Source organism: Pan paniscus, chromosome 5, assembly GCF_029289425.2.
Source record: "Pan paniscus chromosome 5, NHGRI_mPanPan1-v2.0_pri, whole genome shotgun sequence".
NCBI lineage: Eukaryota > Metazoa > Chordata > Mammalia > Primates > Hominidae > Pan > Pan paniscus.
The window spans coordinates 191,053,176-191,071,541 of NC_073254.2; the positions used below are offsets into that span (position 1 = coordinate 191,053,176).

The 18,366-nt window shown below is 41.8% G+C and overlaps 1 protein-coding gene and 1 long non-coding RNA gene across 2 annotated transcripts in view; both read left to right on the plus strand.

Annotated features, from left to right (window-relative positions):
- LOC129394289 (uncharacterized) overlaps nt 1-18,366 on the plus strand; it is a 140,939-nt gene that overhangs the window by 75,221 nt on the left and 47,352 nt on the right. The window lies entirely within an intron of this gene.
- The window catches only part of LOC134730644 (tubulin beta-8 chain-like), a 60,355-nt gene that overhangs the window by 37,056 nt on the left and 4,933 nt on the right, over nt 1-18,366 (plus strand). The window contains 3 exon segments of the mRNA XM_063605563.1: nt 17,493-17,601; nt 17,680-17,790; nt 18,286-18,366. Of these exon segments, the coding sequence (XP_063461633.1) occupies nt 17,493-17,601; nt 17,680-17,790; nt 18,286-18,366 (301 nt within the window).

Genomic DNA, 18,366 nt, shown 5'->3' on the forward strand with positions numbered 1-18,366 from the left:
AGTGTAGCGGCGGGAGCGCGGCCGTGTTTCCCTGTCCGCCGTTTGTAGCGGGACCTCACTTTATATTAATAAAAGCGTCCCCTCATGAGGGCTTGGGCTGGTCACCCCCAGCGCAGGCCAAGATGCAGGTTATGGATGTGAGTTTGTTTCTGGGGAGAGACCCTGGTACCAGGAGAGGAGACGCGGTCAGGAGGTTGGGGACGGGAAGGCGCCACAGCCTGAGGCCAAGAAAACAGGCGCCCCCGGATCAGTGCTCGTTTTTTTTTGTTTGTTGTGTGTGTGTGTGTGTGTGTGTTTTGAGACCGAGTTTCGCTCTTGTTGCCCAGGCTGGAGTGCAATGGCGCCATCTCAGCTCACTGCAACCTCCGCCTCCCAGGTTCAAGCGAGTCTACTGCCTCAGCCTCCCGAATAGCTGGAATTACAGGGACCCGCCACCACGCCCAGCTAAGTTTTTGTATTTTTAGTAGAGATGGGGTTTCACTATGTTGGCCAGGCTGGTGTCAAACTCCTGACCTCAAGTGATCCACCTGCCTTGGCTTCCCAAAGTGCTGGGATTGCAGGCAGGCCTGAGCCACCATGCCCGGCTGCTTTTTTTTTTCTAAATTAAAAAAATTTTTAGGCTGTCTTTGCTTTGATAAAATACATAGGAGTATTTTGTGTGAAGTTGCTGTAACTGCTGGGGAATCCAAGAGAAGGGATAAGTTAAACTTTGCTATTGCAATATTCCTAGAAGAAGGAAATTATTGTAAACTATAAACAACCACATTAATACCTTGTCAGTAAAGCAGAGACATCAAACTTCATTATAGAGGCCAAACCAATCCAAATCCAGGTCAGTGGAAGCTGTATACCAAGCGCCCTGCTGTCATGTCAGTATTGCGGCTGTCATATCAGTATTACAGGTGTCATATGAGTCTTAGGGGTGTCATAGTACTCTTGTGGGTGTCATCAGTATTGCGGGTGTCATGTCTGTATCGTGTGCATCATATCACTGTTGCAGGTGTCCCATCAGTCTTATGGGCATCATATCAGCCTTATGGGTGTCATATCATTATTAAGGGTGTCATATGAGTCTTAGGAGTGTCATGAATCTTGCGGGCTTCACATCAGTTTTAAGGGTGCCATAGCAGTCTTGCAGGTATCATCTGCATTGTGAACATCACAGCAGTGTTGTGGGTGGGTATTACGATATGCCATGATATGTTATACCAGTATGACACCTCTTCTGAAAACAGTCATACCTAGACATAGTGCTTTGTTTGTTTGTTTGTTTGTTTTGAGACGGAGTCTCGCTGTGTCGCCCAGGCTGGAGTGCAGTGGTGTGGTGGAGTGGTGTGATCTCTGCTCACTGCAAGCTCCACCTCCCGGGTTCACGCCATTCTCCTGCCTCAGCCTCCTGAGTAGCTGAGACTGTAGTCTCAGCCACCATGCCCGGCTAATTTTTTTTGCATTTTTAGTAGAGACGGGGTTTCACTGTGTGAGCCGGGATTGTCTTGATCTCCTGACCTCATGATCCGCCCGCCTCGGCCTCCCAAAGTGCTGGGATTACAGGCCGGGAGGCGGAGGTTGCAGTGAGCCGAGATTGCACCACTGCACTGCACCCTGGGTGACAGAGCGAGACTCTGTTTTGGGGGGAAAAAATAAACTCATACATAGAAAATTCCAAAACATTGCTGAAATAAATTCAAGAAAACTTTTGGCGGAAATTCACAAGCTGATCCTATCATTTATATGAAATTTCAAGGGATGCAGAATAGCCAACATAGTGTCAAAGAAACCAACTCAGAGGCTCACATTTCCAAATTTCAAATCTTACTAGAAAGCAACATTAACAAAAACAACATGATTTTGGCATCATCAATGGAATAGATCAATGGAACTGAATTCTGAGTCCAGATAAACCCATACTCCTATGAGCAATTGTTTTATTTTTTGAGGCAGGGCCTCACTCTGTCTCCCAGGCTGGAGTGCAGTGGCACAATCATGACTCACTACAACCTCTATTTCCTGGGCTCAAGTGATCCTCCCACCTCAAACCTCCCAAGTAGCTGGGACTAGAGGTGTGCACCACCACAGCTGGCTAATTTTTTTTTATTTTTTTCAGGTAGGGTCTTTCTCTCCTGCCCAGGCTGGCCTCAAACTCCTGGCCTCAAGTGATACTCCTCTCTTTGTCTCCCAAAGCATTGGGATTACAGGTGTTAGCTACCATGTCCAGCCTGCTGATTTTTAAAAATGGAATTTCTTTTTCCTTTCTTTTTTTCTCTGGGCATGGTTTTGCTCTGTTGCCCAGATTGGAGTGCAATGGTGTGAACGCAGCTTATTGCAGCCTCAACCTCCTGGGCTCAAGCAATCCTCCCTCCTCCGTCTCCTGAGTAACTAGGACTACAGACGTGCACCACCACACCTAGCTAATTTTTAAGTTATTTGTAGAGAGAGGGTTTCCCTGTGTTGCCCAGACTGGCCTGAAACTCCTGGGTTCAAAAGATCCTCCCACCTCAGCCTCTCAAAGTGCTGGGATTACAGGTGTGAGCCACCACCCCTAGACTGGAATTTTTTTCATAATTACATTCTCACGTTGTTTGTTTCTAGTGTCTAGAAATATAGCAGATTACTGTGTATTGAGATTTTGTGTTGTAACTTTGCTTACTTTACTAGTTTTAATAATATTTTGGGGGTTCTTAATGATTTTCTGTATGTAAGATAGATCATGTGATCTGTGAGTAGACAGTTTTGCTGTCCCCTTTCACATATGAGTGCTCTTTACTTCTGTTTCTCTCCTATTTGTTGTGGATGGAACTTCCCATACAGTGTTGAATACAGTGATGAAAATGAGCATTGATGCCTTGGTGGTGATCTTAGGAGTAAAGCACTGGGCCCTGACAATGGAGATGGTGCTGGAGGCCGATTGTTGTGTTTAGAAAATTCCTATCTCAAGGTCAGGGGTCAGGGTCAGTGTTCAGGGTCAGGGGTCAGGGTCGGGTTAGGGTCAGGGGTCAGGGGTCAGGGTCGGGTCAGGGTCAGGGTCAGGGTTAGGGGTTAGGGTCAGGGTCAGGGTAAGGGTTAGGGTTAGGGTTAGGGTTTAGGGTTAGGGTTAGGGCTTTGAATAAACTTATATGGTAGCCAAGTTGTGGTTACAGTGGGCCTTGGGTGAGACCAAGTTCTATGCCTACTTCAAGTGTGAACCAGCACATTCTCAGTGGTGATGGCCTCAGGGGTGCTTATGTTACCCCAACTCCAGCTCCACATGCCTCAGCACAGAAAGAGACACTGCTGGTTTCAGAGAAAGAAAGGGAAGAGAACAAGAATCTCTACTTGATAAATCAAGAGAATTTTTCTTAATGTTAATCCAAGGCCACCAAAGCAGTACCTCTACGTGTTTGCTACTGTGTTTTTGGGCTTGGGACCTAAGTGTCTTTGAACACCTGGAAAATGTTCCCAAAACTAATGGGAACAAAGAAGCCCAGACTGTGAAGACTACAATAAAGACTGAACTCTTCAATGCCCAGATATGGATGAACATCTACAAGTATCAAGGCCATCCAGGAAAACATGACCTCACCAAACAAGCTAAATAAGGCACCAGGGGCAAATCCTGGAAAAATAGAGATATGTGACCTTTCATACAGGAAATCCAAAATAGCTGGTTGAGGTAATTCAAAGAAATTCAATATAATGCAGAGAAGGAATTCAAAATTCTATCAGATAAATTTAACAATGAGATTGAAATAAAAAGAATAAAGCAGAAATCCTGAAGTTAAAATGCAATTATCATACTGAAGAATGCATCAGAGTTACTTAGAAAAATTGATCAAGGAGAAGATAGATTTAGTGAACTTGAAGTCAGACTATTTGAAAAGACAAAGTCAGAGGAGACAAAAAAGAATGAAAAATAAAGCATGCCTACAGAATCTAAAAAATAGCCTCAAAATAGGAATCTAAGAGTTATTGACCTTAAAGAGGTGGTAGAAAAAGAGATAAGAGCTAAACATTTATTGGCCCGGTGCAGTGGCTCACGCCTGTAATCCCAGCACTTTGGGAGGCAGAGGCGGGTGGATCACAAGATCAGGAGATCAAGGCCATCCTGGCTAACACGGTGAAACCCCATTTCTACTAAAAATACAAAAAGAAATTAACTGGGCGTGGTGGGGGTGCCTGTAGTCCCAGCTCCTTGGGAGGCTGAGGCAGGAGAATGGCGTGAACCCAGGAGGCGGAGCTTCCAGTGAGCCGAGATCGCGCCATTGCACTCCAGCCTGGGCTACAGAGCGAGACTCTGTCAAAAAAAAAAAAAAAATTAAACATTTATTTAAAGAAATAATATTAAAAACAATTCCCCAACATTTGATATCAACATTCAAGTACAAGAAAGTTACAGAACATCAAGCAGATTTAACCCAAAGAAGACCACCTCAAGGCACTTAACTGAACACCCAAAGGTTAAGGATAAAGAAATGATTCTAAAAGCAGCAAGAGAAGAGACACAAATAACATTCAATGGAACTCCAATTCATCTGACAGCAGACTTTTCAGGGGAAAATTTACAGGCTGAGAGAGTGGCATGACATATTAAAAAAGCCGAAGGAAAAAAAAAAGACTTTTACTTTAGAATAATGTATCTGGCAAAAAGTCCTTTAAACTTGACAGAGAAATAAGAACTTTTCCGACAAACAAAAACTGAGGTATTTCATTAACACCAGACCTGTCCTACAAGAAATGCGAAAGGGAGTTCTGAGCCTGAAAGAAAAAAAGTGAGTGAGCAATAAGAAGTCATCTGAAGGTACAGAACTCAGTAGTAATAGCACATGGAAAAACACAGAATATTATAACATGGTAATTATGGTGTGCAAAAATCTCAAATAGAGTAAACAATAAACCAATAAAAAATAACTACAACATATTTCCAAGACATAGACAGTAAAATAGGGAAGGAAGAGAAACAACAAAAAGTTTAAAAGAATGGCAATGGAGTTAAAGTGTAGAGTTTTTATTAGTTGCTTTGCTTGTTTCTTTGTTTATGCAATCAATGTTAAATTGTCCACAGTCTAAAATGATGTGTTATAAGATATTATATTCAAGCCTCATGGTAATTTTAAATCAAAAAGCATACCACAGATGTACAAAAAGTAAAAAGCAATAAATTAGATAATATTAAAAGATAAATCACCTTCACTAAAAGGAAGACAGGAAGAAAGAAAAGAACAATGAGAGGATAAAAATCAATCAGAAAACAAGTAACAAAATGGCAGGAGTAAGTGCTTATCAATAATAACATTGAATGTACATGAACTAAATACTCCAATCAAAAGACAAATAGTGGATGAATGGATAGAGAAGCAAGACAATAATCTATGACCTACAAAAAAATACTTTACCTGTAAAGATACATTTAGACTGAAAATAAAACAATGGAAATAGTTATTCCATGCCGATAGAAACCAAAAAAGAGCAGAAATAGCTTTACTTATACCATACAAAAATAGATTTCAACAAAAGACTGTAGGAAGATATTAAGAAAGTCATTATATAATAATAAAGAGATCAATTCTTCCAGAGGATATAATAAGAAATATATATGCACCCAACACTAAAGCACCTAGATAAATGAAGCAAATATTATAAGAGCTAAAGAAAGAGACCTCAATACAATAATGGCTGGACACTTCAATACCCTACTTTAGTCATTGGATAGACCTTCCAGACAGAAAATCAACAAAGAAACATCAGACTTAATCTGCACAGTATAACAAATGAACCTAATAAATATTTACAGAAAATTTCATTCAACAGCTGCAGAATACACATTGTTCTTCTCTGCACATGGGTTATTTTCAAGGATAGACCATATATTAAGTAACAAGTCTAAAAACATTTAAAAAAATTGAAGTAATATCAAGCATTTTCTCTGACCACCATGGAACAAACTAGAAATCAATTAAAAAATGAATTTCAGAAACTATACAAACACTTGGACATTAAACAATATGCTCTTTAATGATCAGTAGGTCAATAAAAATGTTAAAAAGAAAATGGAAAATTTTCTTGAAACAAATAATAGAAACATAACATAGCAAAACCTGTGGAATATGGTAAAAGAGGTACTATTATAAAAGGAAAATTTATAACTGTAAGTGCCTATATAAAAATCAGAAAAGCTGCAAATAAATAACCTAACAATACATCTTAATTCACTAGAATAAAAAGGCCAAACAAAACTCAAAATTAGAAGAAAAGAAATAATAAAAATTAGAGCAGAAATAAAATGAAGAAAACAGTGCAAAAGATCAATGAAACAAGAAGTTGGTTTTTTGAAAAGTAAAACAATTAATGAATATTTAGACAGCTAGCTAAAAAACAGAGATGATACAAATTAATAAAATCAAAGGTGAAAAAGGAGACATTACAAGTAACATTTCAGAAAATCAAAGGATCATTAGTGGCTACTATAAGTAATTGTATGCCAACAAATTAGAAAACCTAGAGGAAATTAATTCTTAGACACACATAACTTACCAAGAATGAACTAGGAAAAAATCCAAAACCTGAACAGACCAATAATGAGTAACAAAATTAAAGCCATAATAAAAAAATGTCTGTAGGACCAGACTGAAAAATAGAGAAGGAAAGAACATTTCCAAACTCATTCTTTGAGGCTAGTATTACACTGATATCAAAACAAGACAAAGACACATTTAAAAAGAAAACTATGAGCCCATATTTGAGAATATTGATGCAAAAATTTGCAAAAAACCTAGCAAACTCAATTAAACAATACATAAATAGGTAATTCATAATGACCAAGTGGAATTTATCCCAGAGATACAAGGATGGTTCGACATGCAAATCAGTCAATGTGATATATCATATAAATAGAATGAAGGGGCCAGGTGCAGTGGCTCACACCTGTAATCCCAGCACTTTTGGAAGCCGAGATAGGCGGATCTCCTGAGTTCAGGAGTTCAAAACAAGCCTGGCCAACATGGCAAAACCCCATGTCTACTAAAAATACAAAAATTAGCCGAGTGGAGTGGTGGGCACCTGTAATCCCAGTTACTTGGAAGGCTGAGGCAGGAGAATCGCTTGAACCCGGGAGGCAGAGGTTGCAGTGAGCTGAGATCATGCCATTGCACTCCAGCCTGGGTGACAGAGGAAGACGTCATCTCAAAAAAAAAAAAAAAAAGAATGAAGGATGAAATCCATATAATCATTTCCATTATGCTAAAAAGTATTTGATAAAATTTAATATTCTTTAATAATAAACCCTTTGAAAACTGGGTATGGAATGAACATATCTCAACATAATAAAAGTCATATATGACAGACCCCCAGCTAGTATCATACTAAGTGGGGAAAAACTAAAAGCCTTTCCTGTAAAATCTGGAAGATGACAAGAATATCCACTTTTACCACTGTTATTCAACATAATTCTGAAATTCCTATCTGGAGCAATCAGACAAGAGAAAGCAATAAAAGGCACCCCAATTGGAAAAGAAGTCAAATTATTGTTTTTGCCAGTGATATAATCTTATATTTGGAAAAACGTAAAGACTCCTCTGATAGGGTTTTAATGTGTGTCCCCTCCCAAATTTAATTCTCAATGTTGGAGGTGGGCCAGGTGAAAGGTGATTTAACCATTGGGGTGGATTACTCATAAATGGCTTAGCACCATCCCACTTGGTACTATCTTCATGATAGTGAGTGAGTTCCCATAAGACCTGGTTATTTAAAAGTGTGTAACAACTCGCCCCTCTGTTTTTTTTCTCCTGCTTTTTGCCCTATGATGTGCAAGATTCTGCTTCAACTTTTGCCATGACTGTAAACTTCCAGAGGCCTTCCCAGAAGTGCATACCAGTGCTGTGTCTTCTCTACAGCCTGTAGAATCATGAGCCACTTAAACCTCCTTTCTAAAAAATAAATTACCCAGCCTCAGGTATTTATAGTGATGGGAAAAAAGCTTAATACAGAAAATTGGCACAAAGGAGTGGAAAATTGTTATAAGAATACCTGAAAATGTGGAATCAGCTTTGTAATTGGGTAAACAGGCAGAGGTTGGAAGAGTTTGTAGGATTCAGAAGAAGACAGAAAAATGAGGGAAAGTTGAGATTTTCTTAACTTTGAATGGCTTTGACGAAAATGCTGATAGTGATCTGGATGGTGAAGGCTGAGCTGAGGAGGTCTCAGATGAAAATTAGAAACTTATTAGGATCGAAGCAAAGGTCATTCATGTTGTCTTAGCAAAGTGGTTGGCTGAATTTCTGTCATGCCCTAGGGATATATAAAAGTTTGAATTTGAAAGTGATGATTTAGGGTTTCTGTTGAAAAAATGTCTAAGCACTAAAGCATTGAAGATGTGGCCTGGCTGCTTCTAACAACCTATGCTCACATGTTGCAGCAAAAAAAAGTAAGTTGTAATTTATTTTTACTTGCAAGGGAAGCATAGCGTAAAAGCTTAAAAACTTTGCATCCCAGTCATGTGGCAGAAAAATAAAAAGCTTTTACAAGAGAGGAACTCGAGCAGGCTGTGGAGCAATCACTTGTTAGAGATATTTGTATAACTTAAAAAAAAAAAGCAAGTGTTGATAGCCAAGACAATGGGGAAGAGGAATTGAAGGCATTTTAGAAATCTAAAAGGCAGCCCCCCATCACAGACCCTGAGGCCTAAAAGAAGAGAATAGTTTCTGGGATCAGGCCCAGGAACTGCTGCCTTGGGTAGCCTTAGAACATGGCTCCCTGCATTCTGGCCACTGCTCCAGCTCCAGGTGTAGCACAAATTGGCCCAGTTACAACTCCAGTCACTGCTTCAGAGGGTGCAAGCTATAAGCCTTGGTAGCTTTCATATGTTGTTAGGCCTGTGAGTGTACAAAATGCAAGAGCTGAGACTTGGGAGCCTCCACCTTTACTTCAAATAATGTATAAAAAAGCTAGGGTGTGCAGGCAGAAGCATGCTGCAAGGGTGGAGCCCTCATGGAGAACCTCTACTAAAACAATGCAGCAAAGAAATGTAGGGTTACAATCCCCATGTGGGTTCCCCACTGGGGCATGGCCTAGTAGATCTGTGAGGAGAGGATCACTGTCCTCCAGATCCCAGAATGGTAGATCTAGCTACAGCTTGCACTTTGCACCTGGAAAAGCCAGAAGCACACAAAACCAGCCAGAGGCACACAATACCAGCCCATGAGAGCAGCTGTGGGGGCTGAACCATGCAAAGCCACAAGGTCTAAACATCCCAAGGCATTAGTGTGCCCTGGAAATGGGACATAGAATCAAAAATAATTATTTTGGAGCCTTAAAATTCAATAACTCCCCTTCTGGGCTTCAGACTTGTATGGGTCCTGTGGTCTCTTTTTTTTTTTAGCTGATTTCTTCCTTTTAGAATAGGAGTATTTACCCAATGCCTATGCCCCATTTGTATCTTGGAAGCACTTAATTTGTTTTTTATTTTACAGGCTTATAGGAAGAATAAACTAGCTTTGTCTTAGATGAGACTTTTGACTTTTGAGTTAAGGCTGAAATGAGTGAAGACTTTGGGGATTATTGGGATGTCATGATTGTATTTTGAAATATGAGAAGGATATGAGACTTGGAATGGCCAGGGGCAAAATGATATAGTTTAGGTATGTGTTCCCACCAAAATCTTATATTAAAATGTAATCCTCAATGTTGGAAGTGGGCCTAGTCGGGAGGTGATTGAATCATGAGGGCAGGATTTCCATGAACAGTTTGGCATCATTTCCTTGGGTGCCATTCTCACAATAGTAAGTTTTCATGAGAGCTGGTTATCTACAAGTGTGTAGCACTTCCCCCCTGCCCTCACACTTACCATGTGATGTGCAAGCACTGGATTTATTTTTCACCTTGATTGTCAGTTGTCAGAGGCTTGACCAGAAGCAGAAGCCAGTGCTATGCTTTCTGTACAGCCTGTAGAACCATGAGCCAATTAAACCTATTTCCTTTATAAATTAACCAGTCACCGATTGTTTTTACAGAAATGTGAGAATGGCATAATATTTCCATCAAAAAACTATTAGAAGTAATAACGAGTAAATTTGCAGAATACAAAATTAACATATACAAATCAGTAGGATTTCTATATGCCAACAGTCAACAAACTGAAAAAGAATTCAAAAAAGTAATCCTATTTGAAATAGCCACAAATAAAACAAAATGTGTGGGAATTTACCAAAGAAATAAAAGTTCTCAACAGTTAAAAATGTAAAACACTGATAAAAGAAATGAAAGAGAAGACAAAAAAATGGAAAGTTATTTCTATGTTCACAGATTGGAAGAATCAGTATTTTAAAAAATGTCCATATGATCCAAAGCAATCTATACATTTCATGCCATCTCTATCAAAATAACAATGACATTCCTCACAGAAATAGAAAAAAAATCTGAAATATATATGGAACCACAAAACACCATAATAGTCAAAGCTATTCTGAGTATATAAACCAAAACTGTAGGAATCCCATTACATGGTTTTAAATTGTACTATCAAGCTATAGTAATTAAAACAGCATGACACTAGAATAAAAAGACATAAAGACAAATGGAATGAAATAGAGAACTTAGAAACAAACTCATACAGCTAAACTAATTTTCAACAAAAGTGTCAATAACATACAACAAAAAACAAGACAGTTTCAGTAATAAATAGGGCTGGGAAAACTGGCAAGCCATAGGCAGAAGAATGAAACTAGAACCCTATTTCTTGCAAAATACAAAAATCAAATTAAAATGAATTAAGGACTTAAACCTAACACCTCAAACTATCAAAATTTTACAAGAAAACACTGGGGAAACTCTTTAGGGCATTGGTTTGGACAAAAATTTCTTAAATAATTCCCCATAAGCACAGACAACCAAAGCAAACATGGACAAATGGAATTACAGCAAGTCAGAAAGCTTTTTTAAAGTGAAGGAAACAATAAACAAAGTGAAGAGAAAACCCACAGAATGGAAGAAAATATTTGTAAATTACCCATCTGAAAAGCAATTAATAGTTACATGATATGGTTAGGCTTTGTGTCCCCACCCAAATCTCATATTGAATTGTAATCCCCAGGTGTTGAAGGAGAGACCTGGTAGAAGGTGATTGGATCATGGGGTTGGTTTCCCCCAGGCTGTTCTTCTGATAATGAGTGAGTTCTCATGAGATCTGATGGTTTTATAAGGGGCTTTTCCCCCTTTGCTTCACATACATGCTCTCTCGCCTGCCATCATGGAAGAGGTGCCTGCTTCCCATCTGCCATGATTGTAAGTTTCCTGAGGCCTCCCCAGCCATGTGGAACTGTGACTCAGTTAAACCTATTTCCTTTATAAATTACCCAGTCTCGCCAGGCGCAGTGGTGCATGCCTGTAATCCCAGCACTTTGGGAGGCTGCGGCGGGTGGATCACGAGGTCAGGAGTTCAAGACCAGCCTTGCCAAGATGGTGAAACCCCGTCTCTACTAAAAATACAAAACTTAGCTGGGCATGGTGTCAGGTGCCTGTAATCCCGGCTACTCAAGAGGCTGAGGCAGAGAATTGCTTGAACCCAGGAGGTGGAGGTTGCAGTGAACCGAGATCATACCAGTGCACTCCAGCCTGGGCGACAGAGCAAGACTTCATCTGAATACATAAATAGATAAATAACCCAGTCTCAGTTTTTTTATAGCAGTGCAGAAACAGACTAATACACTACAATATATTGAGTTCAAAACATTCTATAGAAAAAATATAATCAATTAAAGAGTGGACAAAAATTTAAATGGACATTTATGAAAAGAAGACATACAAATGGCAAATAGGCAAGTGAAAAGGTGCTCCACATTACTGATCATTATAGAAATGCAAATCAAACCCAAAATGAGATATCATTTCACCTCAGTTAAGGTGGCTTTTATCCAGAAGTCAGTCAAAAACAAATGTTGCTAATAGCCAAGATTTGGAAGAAACCTAAATGTCCATCAACAGATGACTGGATAGAGAAAATGTGGTACATATACACAATGGAGTGCTATTCAGCTATAAGAAAGAATGAGAGTCTGTCATTTGCAGTAACAGAAATGGAACTGAAAGGCTTTATGTTAAGTGAAATAAGTCAGGCACAGAAAGAAAAATGTCACATGTCCTCACTTATTTGTGGGTGCTAAAATTTGAAATAATTGATGTCATAGAGAGTATAAGGGTGTTTACCAGAGGCTGGGAAGGGCAGTGGGGGAACAGGGGGTTAGTGGGGATGTGAAATGGGTACAAAAAATTGTTAGAAAGAATGAATAAGACAGTATTTGATAGCACAACAGGGTGATTATGGTAAAAAAAATTTTAATTATATATTTTATAAAAACTAAAATAGTATAATTGGATTGTTTATAACACAAGCTATAAATGCTTGAGGGGACGGATACCCTGTTTTTTATTATGTATTACTTGTTACATTCCTGTATCAAAGTATGTCATGTACCCCCATAAATATATACACCAACTATGTACCCATAAAAATTAATTAAAAATTACAATTAAAACCAAAGGGAGGAGAGTCTAACGAGGCAGGTGTGACCCATGGCTTGAACTAGCTTTTCAGGGTAACTTTGGAATGTCCTTATCCAAGAAGGGGGGTCCATTTAGTCAATAGGGGCTTAGAAATTAATTTTTAGTTTGTAAGTGGAAAAAAGAGAATTTTTAATCCTGAGCCATAGCTCTCAGTCAGTCAGTCCCTGCAGGGAACCCTGTTCTTTACTCTGGAGATAAACACTATTTTTCTTTTCCACTGAATAACACCACATTTCAAAATGAGGGGAAACATCTTGAAACTAAGAGGTATGGCCTTATTAAATTTGATTTGGTTTCCATTGTAATTAATTTAATCACATGTGTTCTAGAGTTTGTCCTCAGTCTTCTCCTACTTTAGGCTCATGATCTGTTGAATTTGCTCAGCTCCCTGCTCAACAGCAGGAAATCAGAATTATTTAAAAGCCTCATTGTGGCTGGGAGCAGTAGCTCATGCCTGTAATCCCAGCAATTTGGGAGGCCAAGGTGGGCAGATCACTTGTTATCAGGGGTTTGAGACCAGCCTGGCCAACAGAGTGAAACCCCATTTCTACTAAAGATACAAAAATTAGCTGGGTGTGGTGATTCATGCCTGTAATCCCAGCTACTTGGGAGGCTGAGGCAGGAGAATCACTTGAACCTGGGAGGCGGAGGTTTCAGTAAGGCAAGATGGTGCACTGCACTCCAGCCTGGGCAGTAGAGCAAGACTCTGTCTCAAAATAATAATAATAAATAAAAATAAAAATCTCATTGTGTTTCAAACAAAATTTCTTTTGCATATCAACTGTGTCAACTTGCATATTAACTATAATCATTTTGTTTACTTTATATCCAATCTTGAGAAATCTTTGAGGACTAATTTCACTCTTTTCTGCCATTTTGGTAAACATACCAAATGCCACCATACAAAATGCACAAAATTCCTGAGAAATGCATTTTCTCCTTGAGGAGTAGACTTGCTGTGTTAGAGGAACTCATGGTTATCAAGCTTCTAGTTTAATAAACATGACTAGAATTCTCTATCTTAATATGAGTAGCTAGGTACTCACAAGGCATCTAGAAGGTTAATACCTATGGTCTGGAAATAGCCACATTTTTTTACTGGCCACAGATTACAATTGCAGAATATTTATGGCCATACAAGACATCTTCCACCAAGCCTGAAAAATGTATAAATGTCCTAGGAGTGCAGCATTTTTTGTTAAAGATAATATTAACGAGCTAGCTTAGGTTAACGGGTTAATGGTCACTGTTAAAACCAATAGCCCCGACTTTAGTGAGTACATCTGCACCTTCCAAGTGTAATTATAACTCTTTCTCTTTATAGTTAGAGTACAGACACTAACAAAAGACAATGCATTCCTGCTCTTGTTTTCTGAGGATGTCCAACTCTGTAATGGAGTCATTTCTAATAAACTTGCTTCTTTCACTGTGCTCTCTGACTCACCTCAAATTTTTTACTGCACAAGATCTAAGAATCCTACTTTGTGGTCTGTATCAGGAACCTCTTTTCCAGCAAAATCTTTCAGCAACACCATGAAGGGACACCAAGACAAGACCCCCACTCCAAGGAAAACAATCCACATAGAATCATTCAGCTGGCAAGTGGGCTGTCTTTTAGAGTCGCGAAGCCATTCAGGTTGGCAAGAATGATTACCCACTATTACTTAAGTGAGAGGCCCTAGGGTATAATATTAGGGTGAGAGACTCAGCCCAAAGTTAGAGACCTGGGGGTGTCATACTCAGATTAGAGGCCAAGCCCACAGGGTTAGAGGCCCTGGGGAATATTGAGAAGAATGGATTTGGCTAAACAAGATGTTTGCCACTTTCTGTTTTTGGACTGTCCACCTTGTGCTTTGTCCCTCACCTGAGTGCTCTGCATATTGTTGCCTTTCTGCCCACCGCCTCCGTTTTGCAGTAGTCTGGAGGCTGCCCCAGGAAAGAGGCCCCAAACAGTTTAGCTTTTACTTTCCTTAGTGATCCTCTGACTTTTAGCCTTGATGTCTTAGAGCTATTGCTGCTACCACTTTTCTAGTTGGCAAAGCTAATAAACTAACATTAGAACAGCACCTACAGGTTTTTGACCCCACAACAAGGGAAGGTGGTCCTAGAAGCTAAAGGGCACCAGTGGATAATAGGAGAATATTTATGAAAGTGTGAGGCCTTATTGCTAGACCGACCCTCCAGACATAACCCTTAAAGCCTGGCAAACCATAAACCCAGCTACTTACCTGTCAGAGTCCACAGGTGCTCCCAGCCTTTCTGGCATACAGGTTGTATTAGTCTGTTCTCACGCTGCTAATAAAGACATATCTGAGGCTGGGTAATTTATTAAAAAAGAGGTTTAATTGACTCACAGTTGCACGTGGTTGGAGAGGCCTCACACTCATGGCAGAAGGCAGGTGAGGAACAAAGTCACATCTCTTACATGGCAGCAGGCAAAAGAGCTTGTGTAGGGAAACTCCCCTTTATAAAACCATCAGCTGTAATCCCAGCACTTTGGGAGTCCAAGGCAGTGGATGACCTGAGGTGAGGAGATCGAGGCCAGCCTGGCCAACATGGTGAAACTCCGTCTATACTAAAAGTACAAAAATTAGACAGGCATGGTGGTGGGCACCTGTAATCCCAGCTACTCGGGAGGCTGAGACAGGAGAATCGCTTGAACCCGGGAATCAGAGGTTGCTGTGAGCCAAGATCACGATAATGCACTCCAGCCTGAGCAACAGAGCAAGACTCTGTCTCAAAAATAAATAAATAAATAAACCACCAGATCTCATGAGGCTTATTCACTGTCACGAGAACAGCATGGGAAAGACCCATCCCCCGATTCAATTACCTCCCACTGGGCCCCTCCCACGATATGTAGGAATTATGGGAGCTATAATTCAAGATAAGATTTGACTGGGGACACAGCCAAAGCATGTCACAGGTTATGAAACAAATTTATTCTAGCAGGCCAGACGTAGGAGAGATGAGCCCCTTGACCATCCCAAGGAAGAGTGGTTAACAGATGCAAGTTTTTTTATGCATCAGGAAAACAGGAGGGCTAGATATGCTATTAGTAGTCAGCACAAGAGAATCAAGGCACAAGCCTTGCTGGCCTCGACCTCAGCTCAAAAAGCTGAGTTAATTGAACTTACTAGGCCCCTGCAGTTGGAAAGGATTTAAAAGTTAACATTTACACTGATTCCAAGTCTGATTTTTTAGTGCTTCATGCTTATGCTGCAATTTGGAATGGGTGGGGACTCCTGACCCCAAAGGGCTTTTCCATACAACATCATTCAGATTTTGAGCTTGTTAGAATGCTGCTTTGCTGCCAAAAAGTGACTATAATTAATTGCAGAGGAGATCAAAAGAGAGACTGACCATGTAAAAGGAAATGCCCTTGTAGATGCCACAGCCAAGGCCCCTGCACTGAAAGGGCCAATGAAGCTTGTGGGCGTGCTGGTCAGCATACATAGAACTGGGCCGGAATACCCTGAAGAAGAACAAAAATGGTTCAGGGATTGCATTTCAGTCCAGGGCCCCTCGGGCTGAATGATGGTAATAAATTACTAATGCCAAGTACCAAACACAGGAGTATAACTCAGCACTTTCATGATTCTTTTCACCCTAGAAGGGATTCTTTGTTTCTGTTAATGTCTCATTTGTTTATAGGGGTAAATCTTTTCAAGACACTAAAACAGGTGACTTAGCCCTGTGAGCTCTGTGCCTGACATGACCCAAACGGCCAGCAATTTTCTCCTTCTCCAGTTAAACCTGTCCAAAATTGAGGAACCTATCTACATGAGAACTGGCAACTCTAATTTACCCTGAAGCCTTTCTGCAGGAGATTCAAATATTTGCTAATGCTTACTGATACCTTCACTGGTTAGATCGAGGCATTCCCCACCCCATCTGAAAAATGTTTACCAGAAGAAATAACTCCTCAGTTTGGGTAATCCAAAAGCCTGCAAAGTGACAATGGCCCATCTTTCACAGCAGGCGTAACCCAACACCTATCCTCAGCTTTAAGAATCCAATATTACCTTCACTCTGCTGGAGACCGCAGTCCTCTGGAAAGGTGAAAGGGCTAATCCTAAAGAAGACTAGCTAAATCAGAGGCCTGACTATCTCTAACACCCATAGCTTACTGCGGGTTTGAACTGCTCCAAAGTAAAACGTATAATTAAGTCCTGTTGAGTTAACATGTGGAAGGCCTTTCCTAACCACAGATCTCCTAATAGATGAAAAGACTCATCGGTTACAAAAATATGTCATCAATCTGGGACAGGTGCAAAGGCACTCTGTGAATATGGAAACAAGAGTCTTCCCCTCCCACATGGGAGGAAAAATCAGTTTCAGCTCAGCTAGGAATTTAGTCTTACTAAAGACGTGGGAGGAAGTTCTTCAGCTGAGCAGCTTTCCCCAACGTGGAAGGGACCATAGCAAGGATACCTGAGTTCTCCAACAGACGTTCAACGCCAAGGGATTCACAGGTGGGTGCACCTGTGTAAAGCTGTTGCTTATTCTGGGAGCCCAATCGGAGGCTGAGGGAGGTGGACGCGGGGCTATTTAAGCGTTAGCGGAGGGCGGGCTGGGTCGCTGCGCCTCTGCTCCTCCTTCTCGCGCTTCTGTTGCCGCCCTAATCCTGCCTTAGCCATGAGGGAGATTGTGCTCACGCAGATCGGGCAGTACGGGAACCAGATCGGGGCCAAGGTTGGCAGCCGGGGCTCTGAGGGCCCAGCCCGGGCCTACCGGGTGGCCGGGGAAGATGTTGGCAGTGGCGGGAGCGGTGCCCCTGCATTGCGGCCCCTGGGCTCCCTGTCGGGGACGGTGGAACTGGGCGGCTGGTGAGGCGGCTGGGGTGGACCCCAGGGACAGGGCGGCCTAGGGATGGGGGTGTGGATGAGGGTGGGGGTGGGAGAGGGGCTGGGGCGCCTCCGTGACTCAGCCCCGGCCTGTCTGGCCCCTCCTGTCTGTTGCAGTTCTGGGAGGTGATCTCTGATGAACATGCCATCGACTCCGCTGGCACCTACCATGGGGACAGCCACCTGCAGCTGGAGCGCATCAACGTGTACTACAACGAGGCCAGCGGTGAGACCCTCGTCCTTCCCCCACCGCCCTCCTGGGAACGTAGCTCTCCCCTCGCTCATGCCCTCCCTCCCCACGCAGGTAGCAGGTACGTGCCCCGCGCTGTGCTCGTGGATCTGGAGCCGGGCACCATGGACTCTGTGCGCTCGGGGCCCTTCGGGCAGGTCTTCAGGCCAGACAACTTCATTTCCGGTGAGCTGCGGGCGAGGACTGGGGTGCGGCTCCTTAGCCAGGGCAGCTCAAAATCTAGGAACACCCCAAGGTCATCCTGTGGGAACTGTGGCGCCAGGGCCCCTGAACACCCTCCTATCCGCCGAGTCGAGTCGCTCAATCTGCCTGTCCTAAACGGGCTTCGGGAGGAAGGCCCGGGTGTCTCCTCAAGGTGAGGAGCTACTGATGTCCTTGTCGGGAGCTGAGCTGGGGTCGTGGCTACTGCCTTTCCTGAGAATGGGCAGGAGCCACCTGCAGCGAGGTCTGTGAGCCCGTCTCAGGTTTGACTCCTGTCTTAATTTCTAACAGGGGAAGCTGCTGTCCTGTAACTCTGGGGGAGCGGGTTTCATTTGCTCCACCTGCAGGGCGAATGGTGCTTTCACCTCACATGTGACACTTGGCCCTTTCTGCATTATGGTGGTGACCACTGATGACCGTATACCTGGCCGTCGAGTGACTGGCTGTACTGTCTTACAGGTCAGTGTGGGGCCGGAAACAACTGGGCCAAGGGACACTACACCGAAGGCGCGGAGCTGATGGAGTCAGTGATGGACGTTG